The sequence below is a fragment of the Eutrigla gurnardus genome (assembly GCF_963514095.1).
Source record: "Eutrigla gurnardus genome assembly, chromosome: 1".
In the NCBI taxonomy this organism is placed as follows: Eukaryota; Metazoa; Chordata; class Actinopteri; order Perciformes; family Triglidae; genus Eutrigla; species Eutrigla gurnardus.
Genome location: NC_139915.1, coordinates 9466781 through 9490258, shown reverse-complemented (window position 1 = coordinate 9490258; position 23478 = coordinate 9466781). Strand labels below are relative to the sequence as shown.

At 42.3% G+C, this 23478-nt stretch overlaps 2 protein-coding genes across 6 annotated transcripts; both read right to left on the bottom strand.

Moving 5' to 3' along the window:
* Window positions 1-191: 191 nt before the first annotated feature.
* On the bottom strand, window positions 192-6651 carry lin7c (lin-7 homolog C (C. elegans)). Its single transcript, XM_084015028.1, has 5 exons — window positions 6453-6651; window positions 5413-5531; window positions 5191-5262; window positions 4851-5060; window positions 192-4033 (listed from the first exon to the last, which is right to left on the bottom strand). The coding sequence occupies exons 1-5, from the start codon at window positions 6487-6489 to the stop codon at window positions 3866-3868; spliced, it is 606 nt and encodes a 201-aa protein (XP_083871154.1). The 5' UTR covers window positions 6490-6651; the 3' UTR covers window positions 192-3865.
* Window positions 6652-9570: 2919 nt separating this feature from the next.
* bdnf (brain-derived neurotrophic factor) lies at window positions 9571-23256 on the bottom strand. 5 transcript variants are annotated; one of them, XM_084014981.1, is made up of 3 exons: window positions 23225-23243; window positions 22547-22665; window positions 9571-10619 (listed from the first exon to the last, which is right to left on the bottom strand). In XM_084014981.1, the coding sequence occupies exon 3, from the start codon at window positions 10596-10598 to the stop codon at window positions 9789-9791; it is 810 nt and encodes a 269-aa protein (XP_083871107.1). In that variant the 5' UTR covers window positions 10599-10619; window positions 22547-22665; window positions 23225-23243; the 3' UTR covers window positions 9571-9788. The 5 variants fall into 5 exon arrangements, with proteins under 5 accessions (XP_083871107.1, XP_083871109.1, XP_083871110.1 ...); XM_084014983.1 differs by lacking the exon at window positions 22547-22665 and having other exon boundaries at window positions 23225-23256; XM_084014984.1 differs by lacking the exons at window positions 22547-22665; window positions 23225-23243 and adding an exon at window positions 22210-22232.
* Between the last annotated feature and the right edge of the window lie 222 nt (window positions 23257-23478).

Here is a 23478-nt window from a genome sequence, read left to right as displayed (position 1 = left end):
GCTACATCAAAACGAGGGTGTCCCATTGTTGTTTGCTAAAAGAGAAGCCAAGTCTTCCATGTTTGTAACAAAACTTGAGCTGAAGGTACGAGACATGCCTGTAAAGGTCTAACTGTTTGGACGATGAAGGGATGGGATCACACGTGTAGCTGAACCAAAACGGAATGATGATCATAAAAAGACGCCAGTCATACATTTAAGCAAGTTTATTCAGTTTAGAGTCCAACTATTATTTTGTTCTACATCACAACATTTTACATTCCACATCAATGTAACACAGTTAATCGGGTAAGAAACCGGAACTCAAAATAACACAACACAGCCTACAGGTAATACTCCTCAACAAGCACGGAATAAAACGCTTCAAAACATTATCAAAGTTTTTCACAAACATTGCAAGTTTGGTCTAGAAAGAAAAGAAAAATCAGTCCAGATGTCGGAAGAGAAGTGCCGACGTAGGACGGTTCACCTCTGGAGTCTGGACTCCCACAGTCGGGTGATCCCCGTCCTACAGCGGCGCGGCTGTTCAGACACGCGTGGCTGATATGGCCCTGGTACACAGTCAAAATGGAAGTACCAATTATTCCTGGTATTTGTTTTTAGGAAAATCACATATAAAAATTGAGAAAAATATCAAAAGAAAGCTATTATAAAAAATACTCTATTGACCATTCCAATACTTAGACAAGGAAAACAGGTAGAAAGTTGAAGGGTACGTCACAAAACCTTTGCAACCAAGTGAGACGATGGTCAGTGACATTCAGTGGAGAGCGTGATTGTGCAACATCAGCACCAAGTCTCATTACATGTTTTCCTGATTTACTATTCATGTGCGCAAGCAGTGAATCCAGCGAGCTAAAACACAATGAAGCCACAAACTATACATTAGATTAAGACATTTGGAATTTAATGTACACCCAAAAATAAAAGTCTAGTCAAAGTAGCCTATGGAATGGCCTATTGCTAACCACGCTATTCTTCTACGCGTGTCCTGACAATCATTAATAAGATAGCAAGGCTATTATCAAATGGAGGTTTTCACTGCGACTGTTCGATGTGGATCCGTATGACAAACATTGTAAATGTCTGATGAGATGATGTAACTCAGTGCAGCGTTTCCACGCGTTTGTCCACACAGCCTTAAAGCAGTCGTTTCCATTAACATTCTGCAGTAGAATGACAACTATGGTCTATTGTACCATTAAAGGACATTTCAAAGTTTTTAAATGACCTTGCATAGATAATTGATTTTGCATTCGTTTTTTTTTGCAGTGCGTTTGATTTATTTTATACTTTCACTGTCCAAAAATTCAGCATTTTTCGTGAACGGTAATGGATTAAAAGAAGCAGACCCACTAAAATACAACTGGGCTTTGCACTCATCGTGTATTGTCTTTTCTTGCAATATTAAAGTAACATACATTCCGCTAAAAGATACCTTGCACTGGCTCGAGCGAGGATAATCCCTGCAGGTAAACCTGACATTTAAGGGAACAGCTGTAAGTTGACGTGGACAGTAATGACGGATAGTAATCAGACTTAACAAACCAAAGTAAGAATCCAAAGAGCGAAGTGTTTGCTTTTAAAGTTTACTTTAGCAAACAACACCCACTGACATTCACTTTCTTATGGGAAAAACTTTGCACTGATAATGATATAATCACTTTTCAAGTTTATAATTCGTTCTTTCTGGTTACTTAATCCATCTAACTCTACAGTTCAATAGAATAAATAATATCTTAATAAATCTAGGCAGATGGCTATTTTGTTGTCCCACAAACTGGAGTTGAGTGGATCATCAAAGAGTTTTAATATTGACATTTTCTTCATTTTCTCTTCGCTGGGAAGGCAAGAAAAAGTCTTTGAAGACTCATTTTTGTTTGAATTATACAATATTTGAAAGGAAACGACCTGCAGATTTGTTTGATTGACATTGTAGACACGGGTAGTATTTGGACTTCTCGATGAAGAAAGGTTTAAGCATTAATATCATAAGAAGCAACATTCATATGAAAAGCATATGAAAGCTAAACATGCATTGAACACTTTAAAACTATTAAAAAAACCACCTTTGTTTAGAAGTCTTGTAAACATGGGAGGAAAGCCTACATATACAGTATATTGGAGGTTATTGACACTGTTATGACATTAGTCTGCTTTAAACTGCATATCAGAAGAACTGTTTGGCAGTACTCAAGTGACAAAATGTTTGTCATTATCATTCTTATTTTAACATATTGTGCAGGTTGTATATTACAGAGTATAATAGTGCCATTAAAGGGTGGCTTTAATGGAGCAGAAATGATTGCGTGTAGTGACGATAAAAGAGAAATAACAAAAACATACCGTAATAAATCTGTAGGTCAGAAACTGTTTTAAGTGATTACTAAATTATTTAAATGTATGGGAGTACGCTCGTCTGTGAATTCAAGCATCGTGAAAGTAAATAATTTCAATTTAAAGTCATGTTTCTATACATCTTATGCCAACAACGGCGTCATTTTTATCTTTTATCCTTTAAAGATGTCAGACTATCAGGATTAGAAAAACGTGAATGAAAGGTTTCATTTAAGCCAAACTTTTTCTCTGCAAGACTTTGTTTGACAAAATGTCAAAAACAGACAGAAAATGAAAACATGCCAACGCAGCAGATTTACAGCAGAATCCCTAAATGCTATGTAAGGTCTGATTATGAAGTAGCCATATATCAGCCACGATGTCATTCTTCAAAACAACGATGAAAGCTCACATCAGGCATCATTGTGACCTCAAGAGATTATTCGATATTACAAATGTCTTATTTTTTATCACCGCATGATGCAAAAGAAGCAGTTTTTATTTTAGCATAAATCCAAGACAAATGTTACCTGGTGAAAAGGAAAACATGACATATAGTACATTGATTTATGTCAAGACAAATTAATCAGAAGCTGAACAGGTTTCTTGCTGACAGCATGGCATTTGCTTATGAAGGTTTATTACTTTGTTAAAAGTAGAAATATGAGTCTCTGTGGTGGCAGCAGTTTAGTTCAAAAGTTGCTGAGACCTCATTACATCACTTACAGTATCTGCTGAGCTTTTTATAGCGTGGTTGTGACGTTAGAAAACTTCAAAAGGTAAGCCCAGAAAAAAAAGATAATCCATCACTTTTGTTTTTTTAAGTGTCCTTTAGTGTTTCCCTTATTATCCAACATACAATTGTCTCTTTTTAAACTCATTAAAATGCTTATCAGAGCTTCCCTTCTCCAGACACGTCAGCAGAGAGCCAACAAAACTGCACCTTTTCCTAGTCTGCACAGTTAAAGGGTTTTTAAAAATATGCCTAAAATGTATTTTCAAATCAAATGATCTTTACGAATAATAGATACAGAGCATGTAGTGATTCCTGTCACAAGCATTTAATGGCCAGTGACTTTAAACCATGAAAAATAAAAATGCAACGGTGAGCACAGTACGTGAACGTGTTTGCCCTGAGGCACTTGGTAGTGGCTGTGATAAAACAATTAAAAACACTACCATTCCAGTCGAAGGAATTGTGTAGCTGGTCTCAAAAGCACTCAGAGTCGCATTGAAATTGTCAATTCAAAAATAATGCACACATGTGAGTGACCGCCTACGCTGACAATCATGATCCTTTTTAGTGTTTGTCTAGAGTTGTAGTGTCCAGTGTAACAATGGCAAAATTAAAAATGCTACAGAAAAGGGTAGAAGCACGACATACAGTATGTGTGAGTGGGAACTAAAACTAAAGTGTGTTTGTTATGTATTTAGTGGCAGGGAGATAAAAAAAAAAAAAGACCGGAGCACATGGCCAGAGGATTAGAGGAAGACAGACAGGGGAGCTGGGCATCAACCGGGAAAAATCCTACTGGGGGTAGTTGTTCTGTTGCCGGCGCTTCGCAGACCTCATTTTCTCAAAGCGTGACTCCATCTCCTCTAGGACCTTGGGGGTGTACCTGACTACCAGCTTCACTGTGCCCTGAGCTGCTTTGAGGAGTTCCACAGCTTTCTCATGGTGCTCACCTTCCACACTCTGCAAAAAAACACAGAAATAAACATTTGATCACAAAGAGGAATAAAACTACAGTAAAGTCCACAGTTTTTATAGATTTATAACACAAAAAGCAATATGCCGTGGTCGTTAAGCAACAAGGCATGTCGTAACCTATGGAAGAAACAATAACCTCAATACTTTATAGGTTTTGGAGTGGCCAGAATCTCAGCGTACGGTGTGGTAGCCTGGTGCAGCTACTATATAAATGTTTGTAATTTGAAAATTTTAATAAGAGAAAAATGAGCAATAAACAAAATGAATTGGATAATTGTCCTTGTCTAGGCACATCTGCTGAATGCATGCCCTGTGTAGTTTCTCTTTTTTCAAACAAGGAAGTGTACATTTATATTGACCGTTTCTCGACAAAACACATTGCATGTATCCATGAAGCCTAATAAACACGTTGAATGCATTCTCCTTCCTCGTAAAACAGTCATTTGTTTGCAAGAATTTTAACCCTAAAATGTTCACATCCATATTTGCGTTCAAGCAGTCTTCTCCCCGGCCTTTGCTGGCGCTTTGGTGGTTGTAACACTGGAATTCTTTGAGAGAGACCAAGGACAGAGCGCATCATATGCTGTACAGACTGTTTGAGGCAAATTAGTGATTTGTGATATTGGGAGGTGATATTTGAAGTTTTAAATTAAACTACTTAATCTGCCCTTATTGCTGAAGCGTTAAGTTGATTACCTAGTAGAAAATAAATGAAGCTGGGTTTACACAAAGACCAGCTGTCATGCTTAAGCTTCACATTCAACATTTCAGGGCAAATCCTGATTCTGTGAATTGAACGTACCACCCCATTAACAGAGAGGAGCTGGTCGCCTCTCTTCAGGCCTCCGTGTCGGTCAGCGATGCCTCCTGGGATGATCCGTGAGATGTATATCGGCGAGTTTTGCTCCTTTCCACCCATTATATTGAAACCCAGGCCTTCTTCTGTCTTGGGCAGTTCTACGACACGTGGATGTGAGTGTCCTTCACTTGCTGCAAAAGCTGCCACAGTAGCCTGAAAACATTTTAAAATACACTGTATTTACTGCGTTCAACAACGCAATGTGATGTGTTCAACTAGAGAGCACAAAAGGAGCATGATAAAAAGATGCTTGTGTACAGGGTGGTGTTTGAGTTGGGTCTACCTTAGCTGTGGCATTAGCCCTGACCTCAGGACTGCTGTTGATGTCCACTGTTTCATACACATGCTCGTAAACCTGAAGAGACATCGTTGGACAATATTTACTCACATCCAAGCAGCAGCTGTCGACATTTCCAAAATGATAACACAAAGTGATCAAACCAAACCCTGCCTCTAAATACTTATACAAGTGTTTTAGGAATAACAAAAGACAAAAATGACTCACTTCTCTGACGGCGTTACAGAATTCACTCTGTAAGACCCTCTGCAGCGCCTGCAGCTTCTGGGGAGGCACCTCCCCTGTCCTCTGGAGCTTGTCAAGCAGTTCAACAGCACGGTTAATATCTGTCAACGGGAACACACACATTAAGGTTTTCACCGATATCTGCAAATGGAGACACTCACAAAGGCAATGACTGTTTCCAGTGTGAGTGTCAGTACTCAATCTGTACCAATGGAATATTGAATAGGAAGAAACTATTAATAATTACCAAATGCCTGTTGTGGCCACTTAGCAAATGTCTAATATGATTTACTTACCATTTGTGTGCAATCAATATTCTGTTTGTGTTTTGTATTAAGAGTTTGTTTTTGTCCGATTCAACCAGTCAGCAAGCAGAAAAGTCATTATTCTCTTAATTTGTGCCCATTGTTACTGTAGCTGCTCGTAATTAAATAAGTACAGCCTTCACAGCGAAGCGACTGTTTCATATGTAACTACGTGACTTGTGTGTTTTTATCAGCCTAAATCGACATTACGTGGCTGGAGGTTTGTTTGATTACAACCCAGTGAATTACCACACACAACGGGAGCTCATGTTATTAGCACCGTATTAAAGGGAATACTGGGGTTGAGACGTCTGTAAATATGTCCTGCTCATCCTGAACGATCAAACTGGTGAAATAAAGTGTATGAAGTCTCAATTATGCAGCATACGATGAGCCTTCCCCTAACAAGCTAGGTTAACTGATGTCTGTGTGTTGTCACTAATATTAGCTACTTAGCTCGTGCGCTAAGTAAAACCATGTAGCCATAGAAACTACCGTTGGTGTCACTCGGTGCCCATAATATACACAGTGAGTCAAAGCCATAAACATCGGCCACCAGCGTCGTTAACCCAAAGTCAACGTTAGCCAACTAAACGAGAACGTGTGCTTTCAAAAAACGATCACCGGCTCCATTTGGCTAACGCTAAGCTCGGTTAATGTCTCCATGGATCACAACAAATATTTCTCAGCTAACGCTAGCTAGCCAATTAACGTTACCTCTTTCCAACCGCACAGGCTCCCCAAGCGATGCCATTCTTGAACCGAGTGGCGTATTGAGATCAGGTAGATGTTGCGTTAAACGCTAGATATGGAAAACTAAATATGGTAATCCTGGCTAACGTTACGTGCGCTTAACCGAGACGATAAATCAGATTAGCCAAGTTAGCCGGCTAGGCTAGCTGCCAGTGTCATGGTGGGTTCAAGCGCTCCTCGTAAAATGCAACACCCAGTACCCACCGAAATAATTGTAGAATTTTCTACGATTGCTGGATGTCCCATCGTGGAAGGCTTCTTCTCTAATTAATATGAATCGGTCATACATATATATATATATATACACACACATTTTAGTTTTTTTTAAGTAGTTATGTCATATCACCTATGGTTTGTGCAGAGGTATTGGCACAGGTACAGGTATAAGACGGGATCGGTAAATAATAATATGTATAGGGTTGTGTCAATACTCTGTAATGTCGACATGGATTATGGAGAGGTGTCGTACGGTGCTATGCCCACTCAAGGTCTCCCATGTTACTATTTAATAATCACACAGTCAGCAATCATCTCTGTCCTGCATGGATGTTCATAGCTCAAAGGATTCACATGTCCTGTGTTGGTGACAAGGGACAGCTTCTTTGGCTATTTGCAGACACCTGGGAAGAATGTCCTCTCTGCTGCCCTCTACTGGTTGCAGCACATATTGCGACTCCGGTCCATACGTGTGCAGTAATCTGCTGCTGCAGTGCTCCCTATGGGCTGAAACTTTCAAGCATGATTCACCTCTGACCACACCCCAGTTGGTGACGACACACAAATGGTTTTCCTTTGACAGCTGATGAAATGCACCTGCTGTGACATCACTGACAGGGGTGTGGCTAGAGGCACAACACATTTGAAGTAGGACCCTCATTGAGTAGCGCAGCAGCAACTACTGTCCTTTTTAATATAACAGGCTCATTGTTTTTATAAAAAATGTTTTGTCATTAAGCTTCAGCCACAGCTCTGGGTCAAATTAATATATACTATGGAATCTATTCACATGCATGGTTTATGATTTCAAAAGACAATGTCGGCTTCATACTGGCTGTTAGACAACTGGCATTCAGAGTTACTTTGATTCATGGATGGTAGTGTTCTATTACTCAAGCTTCTGTAAACAAAAAGGTATAATAACTTTATTAAGCAACTCATAATACCTTGTAAAGAAAACAAGGCAAAAAGGTTTGATTCATTGTCCTGTGTTCTGAGAATGTGTGCTCAGGCATGTTTTAATGATATTAAATCATTGCAATTCTAAGGTAGACGTTTTGTGTAAAGCAAGGCAGAATGACTGCGTGTCTTCCTGTATGATAATCAAATCCAATCGATTAGTTAATTCTTACTTGGTTTGCGCAGCCATGACAAGAAACCTTTCATTGGGTAATTCATGACGATCGATCATTTGAGAGACACTACTGCACGGTTGTCATCTTCCAGGTGGTGTAGAGACTTTCTTTTTTTGCAGAATAACTCCCAGCATCTTCATCAGCTTCCTCTGGAGCATGTAAGGCAAATTTGAGAAGAAAGTGGAACATCTTTTTCCCCGGTTCATGAATAAAGCTTTCTCTTTGCAGCAGTCTCTTTTCCAAATCTCAAAATGCCAGGTCCGGTTTTCTTCACACTGACCTTTAAGTTGATGATGAAGAAGTAAAATGAGGCAGCGGGGTCACATGTAACACAAATATAAGCTTTTGATGAAGCTTTGTGTCTTCTCTTTTTGGAGTATGTCATATTATGGGTAACTGTGGTCATGATTCTTGATATCAGGATGCCAAGTTGAGCATGTTTAATTGCTATCCTACATGTAACTATGGCATCTAAACGTTGGCAAGCAAGCTCAATATGTAATGCTCGCTATACGCTATAACTGGAGATTCCAGTAGTATTTTAACCCTGGAAATAATACGATTTAAAGATGGGATTACATGCACTAACAAGAAACTGTTGGGTACATTATTCATATACACAAATGTATGTGTGGGTGAATGCATCACTGTCAAACTCTAATGGTACCACCCTTGTGAAGTTCTTGTAATTGTGAAATATTACATGTGTAGCAGGACTACGTAAATCACTGGAAACCTGTGTATTAACACCAGTTTGTGTCTGTAATGTGCTGGTGGGGAGCAGGAAGTGGTTTAGGAGCATGTTTCACCTTCTTCCCTCCTCAAAATAACCCTGATTAACATGAAGAGTGGCGGATTATACATTCTCTCCACTCACAACACTGCCTTTATAGCTGTCACTCTATATCACGAATGCATTGTCTCCCCTGCTACTGAAAAGGCATTCTTTTCTTGCTGCCTGTAAAAATGTATTGAGCATCCGGGTCATTCATGGTTTTAATTTGGTCGTTTTTCTGTTGCAGCGTTTGTGCGCGTGCATGTGTGTGTATGTGTGTGTGTGCCATGCCTTCCTCCCCGCCTTCCTGTCTGTATAATAAAGTTTTATCCTGTTTGGAAATGCACTGTTGAAACTTTATCGACATTGATTTTGTTTTTCAGTTGCCTATATTTTTATTTCTTCAAATATTTCAGTTTAATATTGCAAACAACTTCACAACATACAAAATGAATAATATTAACCCAGAAACATGTCAATGAATAGATTTATATATATATATATATATATATATATATATATATATATATATATATATATATATATTTATATATACATTTATATATATATATAATTTTTTTTTTATATATATCTTGTCCTCTGGTGGGATAAAAAAATAAACAGCAAAGCTTTGACAACAGCACCTTGACATAGTATGTAAGTCCAACATTACCTTGAGAAGTTTAGAACAGTAAACAGATAAATTACTTGAGAGGAAAATTGTTTTCTGCTGAATATGTAAACGGAATGTTTTTTGGTCAGCATCGTATCCTTTTTTGTAAGTGGAGAATTTCTCAATTCACAATTGAAGCAGCATGCAAGCTTTTGAAGATGGAACTGTCCTCTCTCACTCCTTGCCTGTTTTTTTCCCTTCGTTCTCTAATTCTTGGCAACGTAAACAAATCACAATGTCTTGAGGGATGTGATATAGTAATTTAAACTGGGCGCAAAATGACTGATCAGATTTTTTTTAATTGTTTACAAGGTCATGAATATGTTCAATAAATAGACTGTAGTATCACTTTTACTGTATAAACTTCATCTTTTTTTACATGCAGTCCATAAAATTTTCATTTGACGGAATAATTTACCCTGTTATGTATATATACAAATAGATATTTTCTCTTTATTCTCTTTTTTAAACTCTTCAATAAAATCTATACATTTTATACACTATCTCCCTCTTTTAATGGTCAATGTGCATACACATGAAGTGTCTATCCTTATAAACCGCCAGCCAATCTTCTTTTTGCTATCCATCGTAAGCGCTCGCACGTAGGACTGGGTTGTCCTGCATTGGGAATTATAATGCCGCTTGTCTATTCCTCTGCAGCCCTCCTTTGTGTACCCCATGGGGTTGCATTTGGTCTCATAAAAGTATTGCTTCAGTTGGCCATTGGGGACAGGGACCTTTTCCATGATGGTAACTGTCTGCCCAGACATGTCTATTGCCGTCTTTTTATCCACAGCTGTCACCCACTGGCTAATACTGTCACACACACTGAGCTCGCCGCGCCGCGAGGGATCGGAGTGTCGCCGCACCCTCATGGACATGTTGGCGGCATCCAGATAGTTTTTGTATTCCTCCAGAAGAAAGAGCAACGGCGGCTCCAAAGGCACTTGGTTGCTGATCATCACCCGTGAGTCGTACAGGTCGACATCCTTGGTCTCTGCGGCGACTAAAGAGGATGGGCCCCCACCTCCCTGGCTCTTATCAGCCCCCTGTCCCAGCTGTGCCGCCTCTCCCTCCACCTCCAGCAGCTCCTCTATCACCTGCTCAAACGTGTCTGTGAGAGAGGGCAGTTCCCCGCGCTGGCCTGGCCCACCAGCGCTCTGCGGAGTCCCGTGGCCCCGTGCGGCCGTCGCAGCGGCGCCCAAGTAGCCTTCCGTCCGATGGCCCCGCATGCCCGGGGCGTCTCTCAGGGGCGCAGCTCTCATGCAACTGAAGTATGAAATAACCATAGTAAGGAACAGGATGGTCATCACTCTTCTAACCTGGTGGAACTGGAGGGGAGGGAGAGAAGACAGAAGACAAGAGGGGAGGAGGGGGGGAGAAAGAACAAGAACAAATGTTCAATGAGGTGAGCTTATTCTAGATCCATGCACCATGTAAGGCTTTCTTCCCTTTCCCAACCTCTACTCTGTCTGTGAAAGCCAAAAAGAGAGCTTTGGAACGATCACCCATGGTTTTTATGATTTTTTTTATTAAACTGATATTGGCGGCATGTCATCAGTGTTTTCAAATTGTTTGCAAACTGCAATCACTCAGTTCCTATGTGAGGGCTGGTTTAGATTTTTATCCGTTGGCAGTCGCGCTCAAAAGCTGTGCTGAACATCAAACGGCTTGTTTATTACAAAAGATAAGATCACACGAATAGATGTCACTACATCCTTACAGGCTTGTTATAATTTATGAGCATTTTTACTGGTGTGTTAAACTGTACAGTCTCTCGAGCGTGCAAGGATATAATGGCTGAATCTGTCAATCATCCCTCACTGCCTGGATCACTGTGTTGTCAGTTCTGAAAGCTCATATCTTCCCCCTATTTTTAAAACTCTATTCTTAAACATTATGTTTCTCAGGGCAGGTTGATAGATTTTAGAGATAAAGTGGACAAGTGGCAAATAATGGAGGCACATTTGGCTCCACCCATTTCCGGAGCGGCACAAAATTTGGAAAAGCTCTGCCTGTGTTGACATAAGGATATGGTTTTGTTTGTTTGAAGAGCTGATGTATTGTCTTGTGACTTAGATATTACCCCGCCAACAAAACCACCATTACCAACCCTCATGGACAGCAAATACAGGCCGGCCCGCCTGAATGGGAAACGTTGTGTTTGTGTCAGCTCTGACAAACACCGCTGCTGCAGCATTATTTATCTTTTTCAGAAGCGACAGGCCTGATACTAAACCTTACAGTCATGTACGGGCAGCAGGAGTTTGTTGAGGGACATTGTTTGCTTTAGGTAGGTGGATGGCGAGAGAGCACTGCAGGATGAACTAACAGGATGTCACGAGGAAATTGAATGACAAAAAGATGTGTCATCCTCCCTGCACCGTGAAGGTACCGATCCGGAGAAACTCACAAGAGAAGCGAGGCACTGCCGGGGGAGGGAAGAGCCACAAGGAGCCAGGTGTAGCTGAAACACTATACATACATCGCCTGAGCACATAAGCATCCCTTACCTTATAGAAGCTCTAAGATTCGCAGCAAATCAACGAATCGGACATCCAACAGCCCGAGATATAAAAGCAACCATAATGAAAAGAAAATCTAGATCTTGCTTTCCACAGGGGCTCATTTAAAAATAGCCCGGCCGAGGCTTTGACTGCACTCTGCATGTCCCAACTTGATACAGGAAAACACTGTGAGCAAATACACTCCTGCCTCCACTCAGGATGGACACGAGGACCTTTACAGTAAGGGAGGAGCAAAAAAAAAAAAAGAAAAAAAAAAAGAAAACCCCACCTTAAAAGCATTTGTTTCATTCTTAATTGGTATCAGGGGCCGTGGCTGCAATTAACCAACACCACGGTGACTGCCATAGAGATATCTCGTCTATAAATAGATGTGCTGGGAGTCTCACAGTCTCTATTCAGAATATCACATCCTTCTTCTTAATGAGCCACTCATTCCCAGAGCTCAGTGACGTGCATCTCCAGAGTGTGTACGTGTGCGTGTGTGTGTGTGTGTTAGGGGGGAGGGCATGGGGAGGGGCTGGCTTGTATGTGTTTGCAGGGAGATGGGGGTATTTTTCCTCTCACCAATTAAAACAACAATGAGGACAAAGAATAAGGAGCTAATTATCACATTTTCCATTAAATACTGTGAAGGAAAAACCTATTTGTCAAGCCTTCAATATTGTGAGGGGTTTTGGTTCCAATAACAAGAAATCTCTGCGAGGCTTCCCAGCACAGAGAATCACGTAGGCTTACGGGATGGAGGCCAGTCACGAGCTTTATGTGTAGGATGCATTTAGGCTGATATTATTATCAGCATCACGCTCAAATGGTTCCACTTCCACATGACGGAAATGAACGCAGAGGGCTGATTACTGTTAGGCGTCAAACTTCATGCTGGAAATGGTGCAGACGAAGAGTGCTGCATCTTCCGTAACAGACCACAGGGGTAATATTGCAGTAGCAGGGGGTGGAGAGAGTGCCAGCGTCATTTCGCAGCATAACAACCACAGATGACGTCTCTTCCAGGTCTCCATAGGGGAGAGAATGGAGGGGAGGAGGTTGCTGGGGGTAATGCCACTCAACAGTGTGCAATTGCATACTGTTCCCCCGGGTATCCTCACACCGGGAACAACAAATGATTTTATTTCTATCTCTGTGATTTCCTGTTTCCATCAGGACAATCAATATGGCTTATACTCTCAATCAACATCCTGTTAAAATGCGATAAAGCCAATGAATCATTTAATTGCTGTGGGACTGGCGGAGAATCTCTGGCTTATATCTACTGGAGGCTAAATGTGACAACTGATTGGTTTGCTCTTGTTTTATACATCCAGCGCAGGAACATTTTATGTGCACTGCTGGATTTTTGCAGTTAATGAAAAAGCGGCTTGCGAGTTAACACAGTGAGCATGAATAATAAAGTGAGGGCGGAACAATATATGGAGGAATGTTTGGAATAAAACACTTTTTGGAGCCTCCAGGCTGGCTTTGGTTATGAAAATATAAAAAGGTGGTTGAGCGCAATGTCATTTCTTTTAACGTGCATCATTTCTAAATGAAATCCAGATAGATCCCAACATTCCAGCTGTGTCACATAATAAACTAGGCATCATGACCGTCCAAGTATGACAGTTCTTTTAACCCCCCCACCTCCCCGAAAGAAAGAAAGAAAGAAAGAAAGAAAGAAAATCACTTAACATGAGATAACAGGGAGATAAAGCCTGCAATAACCGCTGCAAACACACCTAGAGCATGAAACACCCAGAACAATAGGAGCAGGTGAGTGTGTGGACTCTGTCTCCTGTTCGGCTTTGACGTCTCTAGATGACCACCTGTTCATCTGCTTTGAGAGCGTGGCTGTATGGCGGGGATATGTAACTTATCCTCGCATTTATTCTCTGTGCCAGGTGGGGATTAAAGTGATAAATGCCGCCTTTGACAGATGCTGAAAAGTTTCTCTAAAGCATGAAAGGACTAGCAGGGCTAGTATTATTGCACATTCAGTAATGTTCCCCAGCCTCCCTGCACATGTCAGCACACTTTATGGCTTCATCTTCACGAACGGCGTGCATCATATCTCAGGAGCCGTTAGAAGGGGAAGGAAACATCAAACGGGGGAGATGAAAGAGGGTAAATGTGCCCGCTACATTTGAATAGAGATGTATGACCTATAGCAACATCAGTTCCTCCTTCGTGCTCCCTTGTGGGCATCTGCTTTGATCAATTCCTCAACAGCCGCGTCGGGTCGGAGCTATTTACCTAGCAACATGTTCTGTCACGTTCAACATGTACGGCACACAATTCCAAATGTTCAGAAGACGAGCGCGGCACACAAGAAAAAAATCGAACTGGAGGACCACTTGTGTGCCACAATGCAGCACTTAGAGTTGGAGGGTCTGCAGTAATGGCTGACACATGTGGACCCTCGCTTCCTTATGATGCGTTTCCCATCTGACAGCGTTTTGGAGCACGTTTAGTGAGAGATGAGCATCACTTAGGGATTATACCTGGCCTCCAAGCCAACCCCAGCCACCGCCACAGACAGCCCGGCATTCAAATAGCTGCTGAGTAATCTGCGCTATCCAAATGAGTCGCTTCTTCCCTCCCACGCTGTGTGTAACAGTGGACAATTGAAACATTACAGCAGCAGCACATTCAGAACGGTAAAAGCAAAAGTGAGACTCATCCTTGAATGTGTCCAATCTCTGTCGATGTCGTGCTCTTACATTTCAAAACACAAATGTTAGGAAAAATCAGTTGATTTGAACCCACGAATCACCATTTCTTAAACCTGACCACTAAAAAAATACCCAACAGACTTATAGCTTCAAATTGACACTGGTGCAGTTCCAACTGTTGCACACTAGATGGCGCGTGAGACCGTGAAATAATAAGAGCTCCTCTTTTTTTTTTCTCCCTCCCTCCGCCTTCCTCCCATCTCTGTTTCCCTCCCGCCTGTGAAACATGATAGATAGATAGATAGATAGATAGATAGATAGATAGATAGATAGATAGATAGATAGATAGATAGATAGATAGATAGATAGATAGATAGATCTATTCTAAAGAAAGAAAGAAAGAAAGAAAGAAAGAAAGAAAGAAAGAATGAAAGGAACAAAAAACATCCTCTTTTTCCGGGACGCACAGCCAGCTTTGGTTCTGCTTAATATTAAATTCGCTATGTGCGCTGTACAAGTCTGACAATAAATTTGTCCCTAATGTGCATTTTTTGGGGGGAAATTACATCATTATTTCATCATTTAACCATCAGCTACGTGTGTTCTGTTATGATCCAGATATTTTCCCACGGAGTTGTCAAGACGGTGCCAGCTTTCCACCACTCTATAAATGGGACTTTATTTTAATCATTCTAGCCAGTAATTTGAAGATTCGGTGCGAGCACACAACACCGAGAAGTAGATCCAACCGTGTATGTTGGCCGACGTAGCTGGGCGTTTAGGTCTCGGGTTTCCTATAAAGTCTTAATGAGTTCATCAAAGTCCCCCCACCTCTCTCTCTCTCTCTCCAAAAAAAAAACCATACGAGTCTGTCTGGAGTTTTTTTTGGTGTGCGTGTGTTCACAGCGCAGGACAGTCCGAGATAATATAGTGTACCAACACCCTGGACAAAGAGTTTATTGAGTTATTTATGAGCAGAAAGTTGTCGTTAAATGTTCAAACGTGGCTGCTTTCATAGGGGCGCCCTGTTAGATTGTTACGAAAAACACACTAATAACGAGCCACATTTGCTCCCCCCCTCCCTCCCTCCCTCCCTCCCTCCCTTGAGATTACATCTGCTGAGCTCGTGCTCTCCTCTGGAAACCCAATCAACATAATAACTCCGTTTTTTATTAATGAACGAGAGGATAAGGTTACACATATCCCCTCTCGGGCTGCGGCGCTGTCTGTTCGCAGGGGAACCGGACTTGATCGAGACTTTTAGACCCCCCCTCCACCACACACACACACGCGCACACACACACGCGCGCACCTCCGCCTGTTTCGCAAGCAGCATCAAACAACGCCAACGTGTCTTAAAAACAAGTGAGCGGAGAAAACAAACGGGGACACATACCTTTTACTGTCCAGTCGTAAAACAGACCATTCAACAGGACAGCAGTGGCATCTGGGACGTTTCGGACAACTCCCTGAGTAATTTAACTTAAGCGGTATTTTTTCTCTCTCTCGGCACTCTCTCCCTCGACAAGCTTCGGGATATCTCTTCAGCTTTGGAGCAAATAGATTAAATTATTGATGGTGGAAATTGCATGGATGAGGTAATGCACTCCCATGGCTGCACGGCTCCTTCGGAGATGGTCTGGAAGTGAAGTTGTCGCATGGTGAAACGCCGCAGCGGCAGCAGCACGGGAGGAGAGAGAGAGAGAGAGAGAGAGGGAGAGAGAGAGAGAGACCTCTGGAGCCCAAATGAGGAGCCTCTTTGCAACTACAGTAACTTTACTACACAATGACGCTGCAACATGTGACCTGCCGCTGGCTGACTGGTCGCCGCCAAACTCCTGTTTAAACAGCCCCGAGGCGGAACTATTGCAGCGCTTTCAGCGTGCATTACGCACTCTTGTTTGTCCGCATTCCGGGCAGCCCGCGTCCAGACCATAATACACCAAGACGCTCCTCTTCCGTATTTTACTGGCTGGGGTCGGAGAGGTGGCACATTTATAGTTCTGCGTAAAAAGCGCGTCATTTGGAGTTGGCCTATTTGTGGGAAATTACACATCATATATATATATATATATATATATATGGTGGGTTCAATGGTGGGATATATATATATATACATATATATATCCCACCATTGAACCCTCCATTGAACCCATTGCAGTCCTCCTAAGGCACCATGCATCCTTGATATTCTCATATCATGTTTTTTTATGTGTATTAAATAAAGTTTTGGATGGAGACAGGCAGCAGGAGGCTAACAAAGATGTGAACTTGGTGAAAACAATCCTGCTCCTCCTTGCTCTCAAAGTGAGCCATCTCCACAACAGATGGATGACTCCCCTGCAAGTGCTCTGCAGTGTAGTAACCAGCTTTCACGGGTTATTATGACCAAAATGTCAGCTAAACAAACCCATTTAAATTATATAGGCCCACACAGAGCTCGCTCGGAGAATGGAAGCGCTCCCCTCCTGGATGGTCGGCGTCCCCCCTCGTCAGGAACAGACTGGGAACAATTCATTGCTTTTATAATGCAGAACTCAAATAAAAATGTCAGTGGACACACAACCTTTCAATGGGTGATGAACGTTTGGAAACTCCACCTCTGATGAATACAAGAGTGAGCATAATGGGGAAATAGCAGCTCATTATCCTTGTGACTTGGCCCCGGTCCAGTGCAAAGATTTATTGTGATGTGTTTGCTATATTGCCATCATGATTCTTCCCTGCACGAGCTTATGAGCTGGAGATCGCTTGTTTGGCATGTAGCAGTATGGGAGTGGATGCTCACACCTGCTTAATGAGTCACTCCCACCTCCAACACACCCAGGGACATGCCAAGATAGATATAGCCCTCCCCGAAGGCTCACAGGAGGTGAGGACAAACTCTGGATGACAAAGAGTTGCATCAGCAATCACTGAGCGACATGACTCCAAAGAGGATAAAAAAAAAAAATGCACACTGCACAAAGGGGCTGTTCCAAACAAGTAATTCATAAATAAATCACTTGGCATCTCATTAGAAGAGCAAAAACAACAACACGCTCTCTCATTTCTGCTAATACAACACAACTGAGGGTGGCGTATCAACAGAAGTCTTTTGGCTTGCATGCGAGGACTGGATTTTCTGAATGAAATGAATAAAATGTCTAATCGCTGGGAGCACAAAGGAAGTTGTGAGCGGCGCTAAGGATGTTTTGACTCATCCGACTGAGGGTCAAACAGAAGCATGACAGCAGTGGCCCGTTATAAGGCGAACCAGGGATCTCACCGAGAAGTGCCACGCCATTATTTCATCGGAACGGAGGCCGTGACAACGACTCAAACTATCTGAGAACATGTTATGTGACATATAACAGGTTCACCTCATCCATGGCCAAACACATGTGATGCTGCGTAACAGTTGGGTAAGTCTCCCCTCACATCACAACCCTTCCCACCACCCCCCCGTTTCTGCAGCAAGAAAGAAGAAACAACCACAGGAGCCGACAACGCGGCACACTTGTGTAACCTTTCAAGTCTCCTCTTGCCAAACGCAGCACGATGCTGACGGGTCCGCACTGCTGAAAGCGTCACTTAACAAGTAGAATTACGCCTCCTTGTGCCAGAGAGGAGCCGCGTATACAGGACCAAAAAAAATGACATTTTGTGAAATGTCATTTTCCGCCGGAGATAAAGGTAGACGATGAGGGTGTTTTGATCGGAGTGAAATTGCATTCCTCCTTTGAGGAGCAAACACGTCAGCCGAGAAAACATTTTGTGGGCTGTGAGGTTTGGATGACGTCAAACGAGACGACGGCGAGCTGGGGGAACAGTTGAGAAGAACTCCAGACTGGTAAACATGTAAACCCAGTACAGGCCTGTTACCATCGCACACTGGAGGGAGGAGTTAATGTCATCCCTCCTGTGATGACAATAACCTTTATTACAATCATCAGGCAGCGTCTTCTATGCTTCACATACACTCCTCCCTCCACATCCTCATACAGCTGATACATTATTTCTATAGCAGCCCAGACTGCAAATCACTCCACAGCCTATTAAGCCTCTCTCTGTCTCTGTCTCTGTCTGTCTATCCACCCCCCCCTCCCAATCCAATATTACCACAGCATCAATAACCTTTTGCATGGATCACTGCTGAATGAAAACACACCAATAGTGCCACAAAATTACTTGGAAATGGGGACATATGGGTTATGAGAAAGCTTATAACATACACTCATATCCTGCCGCCACAACTACGGATACATTTTGATCAAATAAAGGATAGAAATTAGATTCTTTTGGTGGGAAACAATACAAAAAAAAAAAAAAAACTCAATTAGAGGTTATCTGACATTTAGTCAGAAATATCTACAAATATCGTTTTCCTATTGCTTGTATTCATTGCTGCATGTTCACACACACACACACACACACACACACACACAGACACACACACACACACACACACACACTCACAGCGTCATGTAGTCCGTTGATGTCCGACGTATAAGATGTCTTTACAGTCAGAACAACTACATCCACGGTGTATTAATAGCGCATCGTGGGCTCCATCACTGTAAAATCACAATCACGCCACTGTGACGAATAACTGATAATTAAAGGTTCGGAATTAAAGGTTCAAGGCTTCGCCTCCTGACAGAACGTGTTTAAACAAGCCTGCTAATTGGACGAAGGTGTCGGTGATGAAGATGAGGATGATGACGGTGGTGAATAAAGCATTAGCAGCAGCAGCGGCGGCGGCGGCGGGCGATGTAGCCTACATTTCCATTATGATTAAGATGATTAATTTTGCGCTCTAAATATATAGTGACGTAGGCTACAGCCGTGAGTCGAGATTTCCGCCATTATAGCCCGAAATAATCGATAGTCTATTTATAATTCATATCCGACACCAGCCCGGATAAATAGACAAGTTATTACATTTCATGAATGAAAACGTTGTGGCAGAGCACAATCCGAAATCGAGGATTTATTAAAGAGACACGCCTATTATTTATATTCAAAGAAAATTGAACCTCCTAAATTGAAAAGCAGATTTCGCTTAATCCTTTTAGCTCCCAAAGTGCACGAATTGATCGCCAAGGGGGAAGAAACGACACACAAAGGCCAACATTTAAGCTACATTATGAAAACAACAACAATCCCGTGTAATATTAGTACTAATGAACTGCGGAATGTATTTATTATTATTTTTGTTTAATAAATAATACCGAAAGAATTCCATCTGATTTTTTTTTTTTTTTTGCAATGAAACCTACCATCAGGTTTGTTATTGACGCCCACCCCAACTCTGCAGAGCTGAGAGTGCAGAGAGAGAGAGAGAGAGAGGGAGGGAGAGAGAGAGGGGAGATTCTCGGCAAAGATAACACGCGGAGACGCACGCACACAGGCGCGAGCGCACCCAGGCGCACGCCCGCACACAAACACACGCAGCCCCATTTATGGACTGATCCGCTGACGTACATTGCAGAAAAGTGCTATAAAAAAACCTTCATACATACAAAGTGTGTCGTGCCACCCCACAGACCCCTCCTAACCCGCCTCCGCTCATCCCTCCTCCTCCACCCAACACGCCCACACCCACACCATAATCCCACGTCTCAGTAGGAAAAAAAATATATATTAAAAATACTGCTACATGGTCAGAAAATAGGCGTCCTGCGTATAAAAGGGATTACATTTATAAATAAAATGCACCCGAAAAAGAAGCAGCCATAAAAATAATCTGACTCTCTCGCGGCTTCTGCGAATTAAAGGCCAAATGTTTATTTAAAGCCTCCCGATATTACAGAGACTTAAACGCGCGTCGTTTCGTTAGATAAGTTAATGGTTGATCTTAATTTGTGCACTAAACGCTTTGGCGCTATTGATGAGGCGGAAACGTGGCTATTACAGTCGCGACGCAGCCCTTTATTAAAGGGGCACTTTTATGAATGTCGGACAAACTAATAAGTAATATGATCTATTTGGGTTTCACTGTCGTATAAAATGAGGAGTAATAGCCTATAAGATGCAGAACCCGATCCGCGCGCATTACACTGGAGGGTAGAAATGAGCGAAAAAACGCCGGCGGAGAAGTCCCATAATTCAAATGCAATCAGGGATTTACTGGATACATTCGTTTTTGGAGCATTTATTTGAAAATGCAGGCTGCAAGAGGAGCCTTGATTAAAACAGGTCTGCTCGTGGGCGTTGGGGCTTTTCTCTTGCAGTTGTTGTGCCATGCAATTGCTTCGTCTTGGATCAGAAATCTTAAATCTTTGACCAGAGGAAAGGGAGGGAGGGGAGCGTGAGAGGAAACAGACAATATCCACCGTTTCTGCATCAGTGTGAGACGCTTTTTTTTAAGGCTACAAGTCCGTCAGGAGGGCAGCGAAATCAAATCCCAGAGCAGCTTTGTGTGGTGATCATCTAAATGTAACAGCCACACGTGAGAGATTGTACGCGTGCCTTAATTCGGAATTAAAAAAAGGAGAGAGAGAGAAAGAGAAAGCAAAATCGATGCGTGCCGAACAATTGCACATCAAGCCCTCTTATCTGTCTACATCACATTCAGCCATAACATCTGTCAGTGGATGCACTTTGACCACGCCCATCTTTATTGTAATTATTCTTTTTTTTTTCACACGGGAAATAATAAGAACAATTCGTGTACTGTAAAAAAAAAAAAAAAAAAAAAAGGGGGGAGACGCGTGTCGGGGCACAAGCAAATGAGAAGAAGTCAAGGCGATTATAATTCATTTCGTATTTTCCATTATTCATTCGCAGCCCGGCGCTTGACGGGTCGACACAGAGCCGTGCGCGGACAAAAGAGGGGGTAGGGTAGCAGGTGAAGTGAAAAGCACCTTATGAATGAAACCGTGGAGCGGTCGTAGTAAAAACACAAGTGATTTGATGGCGATGACGGGAGAGGGGGGGCGAGGGAGGGAGGGAAGGAGGGAGGGAAGGGAGGGGAGGGGAGGGGGGGTGGAGGGGTAAAGAGTAGGGCTATTTTTGGTCGATAACAAAATCCAGAGGGTTTGACATCAAGACAAAACATGAATGCAGCAGACCAAACAAGAAAAATAAGCAGACAGATAGACAGACAGGCAGACAGATAGACAGATAGACAGATAGATAGATAGATAGATAGATAGATAGATAGATAGATAGATAGATAGATAGATAGATAGATAGATAGATAGTGGTGATATGCAGCAGCAGCCTACTCCAGTTCGTGCAGGCTGGAAGGATCACTGCAGCGTCTTAAGTCCCATATCGGGAGCATGATTAGGCACAACGCAACGATTACGCAAATTTTGTTGCAGCAGGCAGTGTTCGGAAACTCCAACAGAAATGACAAAAAAAAAAGAGAAGAATGTCGCTTCAAAAATGCTGTTATAAAAATCCCAAGCACAAAAACGAGTCCCTATTTTTAAACGCCTCACGCGACTGAAAGCCCATATGAACGTGCACGCACACATCTCCTATACATATAGACTAAGTTCAATTTTAGAAAAAGGAAAAAGGGAAAAAGAAAAATAGATGCCGGTCTACGAATTGTTGGTCACCTGGATCGGATTTCATTTCGGAGTTATTTTCGGTCACCGATGGCCACAATGAGCACTAAGGCGAGGGCTGCATGCTGTAGTTTTAAAGACGAAGTTCATCTGAGAGGAGCCAGAAGCAGCCCCGTCAAGACGACAGGAACAAAAGAGTGAGATGAAAACAATGGATTGTGCTCTTACCTTTACAAGGGCTGACAACCACTATGTGCGTGGTTAGATCTCCGCGACCAAGACTTGCATGTCCCAAAGTTTAACGCAGTGTGGGGGGGCTTATAGGTAACCGACAATGTGGCGTGCAAAAGAGCAGATTAAGATTTTCAACTTTCAACAAATGCTCTAGAAAAAACACATCTTAAAGCACGAGCTCTTTTAACTGCAAGCGCTTGTTTTGTTTTATCTCTTTCTCTCTTTTTAATTTTTTTTTTTTTTTTATATTTTTCTTTTTTTTTCTCCTCCTTCTCTCGTTAGAATCCCGTTTATTTTCCACAGACCACAGGCTCCCTCAGAATAAGCTTACCAAAAGTTGAAAAAACAATCCCAGGTTTGGCAAAGGGGGGCTGGGGAAAGAGAGAAAGAGAGTTGGCGTCCACTCGGCGGTTTAGTCCATGCACGACTCCGGTGCCTCTGTCCAACGTGCTGAAAGCATAACACAGCCAGGGTAACTATGAGGGGCCAAGAAAATATCTATATACTTTTGTTTGAGTGCCCACTTTAAACTGCTTTTTTTTTTTTTTTTTTTTTTTTTTTACTCTGCTGGTTCCCCGCGTCTTGTCACGTGTACCCCCCCCTCCTCCTCTTGCCAAACCAGTCCTGTTAATATTTGATCACATGTTGGTCGGACATTTCCTTCCAGATAACAGCACCTATATCACAAACGCCGGTTCAATTCAGTGTACAACCGCCTCAAAAAAAAAAAAAAAAAAAAAAAAAAAAAAGAGGCTCCACTCTCACGCCGACATGACAACAGGGCAACGCTGATGCTGAGCCCCATTGTTCTTAATGTCATGCTTATGTCAAGTGTCACAGGTAAGTGGCACATGTTGCTTTAAAAGAAACAAGAAAAACGCACAAAAGAACATACATAGATACACGCATGCATAAAATATGAAGCCCTCGCTGCCAGCAGCACGCCGAGGAGTCTCCAGCCTACATTACATCCACACGTTGCGCGCAGACACAATGTAATATTCCTTACCTCTCTCTCACTGTACCGGCATATCCCGAGCAGAAGAAATGCCACACAATCTCCTCTCTTTTTGTTGTTGTTTGTTCTCCTTCCTCTCTCTCTCACACAAGCTCAGTCAACATCAGCCTCATCAGACACGGGTCTCGATACTGAGTTTCTCAAGTAGCCACTGTGTCCAACCCTTCCAGCAATGCGTTGCCAGACTAAATAGCAAGCACGACTATTTACTGGTAATCATCCTTTTATACGCCGTGCGTTCCCAT

What these genes read in the sequence shown, in the direction of transcription:
- lin7c (XM_084015028.1), bottom strand. Translation starts at nt 6,489, where the DNA reads ATGGCATCGCTTGGGGAGCCTGTGCGGTTGGAAAGAG. An exon ending in GCCTGTGCGGTTGGAAAGAG is followed by an intron (nt 5,532 to 6,452) that starts GTAACGTTAATT and finishes TCCCGTTGACAG; the next exon opens with ATATTAACCGTGCTGTTGAA. An exon ending in TCTGTAACGCCGTCAGAGAA is followed by an intron (nt 5,263 to 5,412) that starts GTGAGTCATTTT and finishes ATGTCTCTTCAG; the next exon opens with GTTTACGAGCATGTGTATGA.
- bdnf (XM_084014983.1), bottom strand. Translation starts at nt 10,598, where the DNA reads ATGACCATCCTGTTCCTTACTATGGTTATTTCATACTTCAGTTGCATG.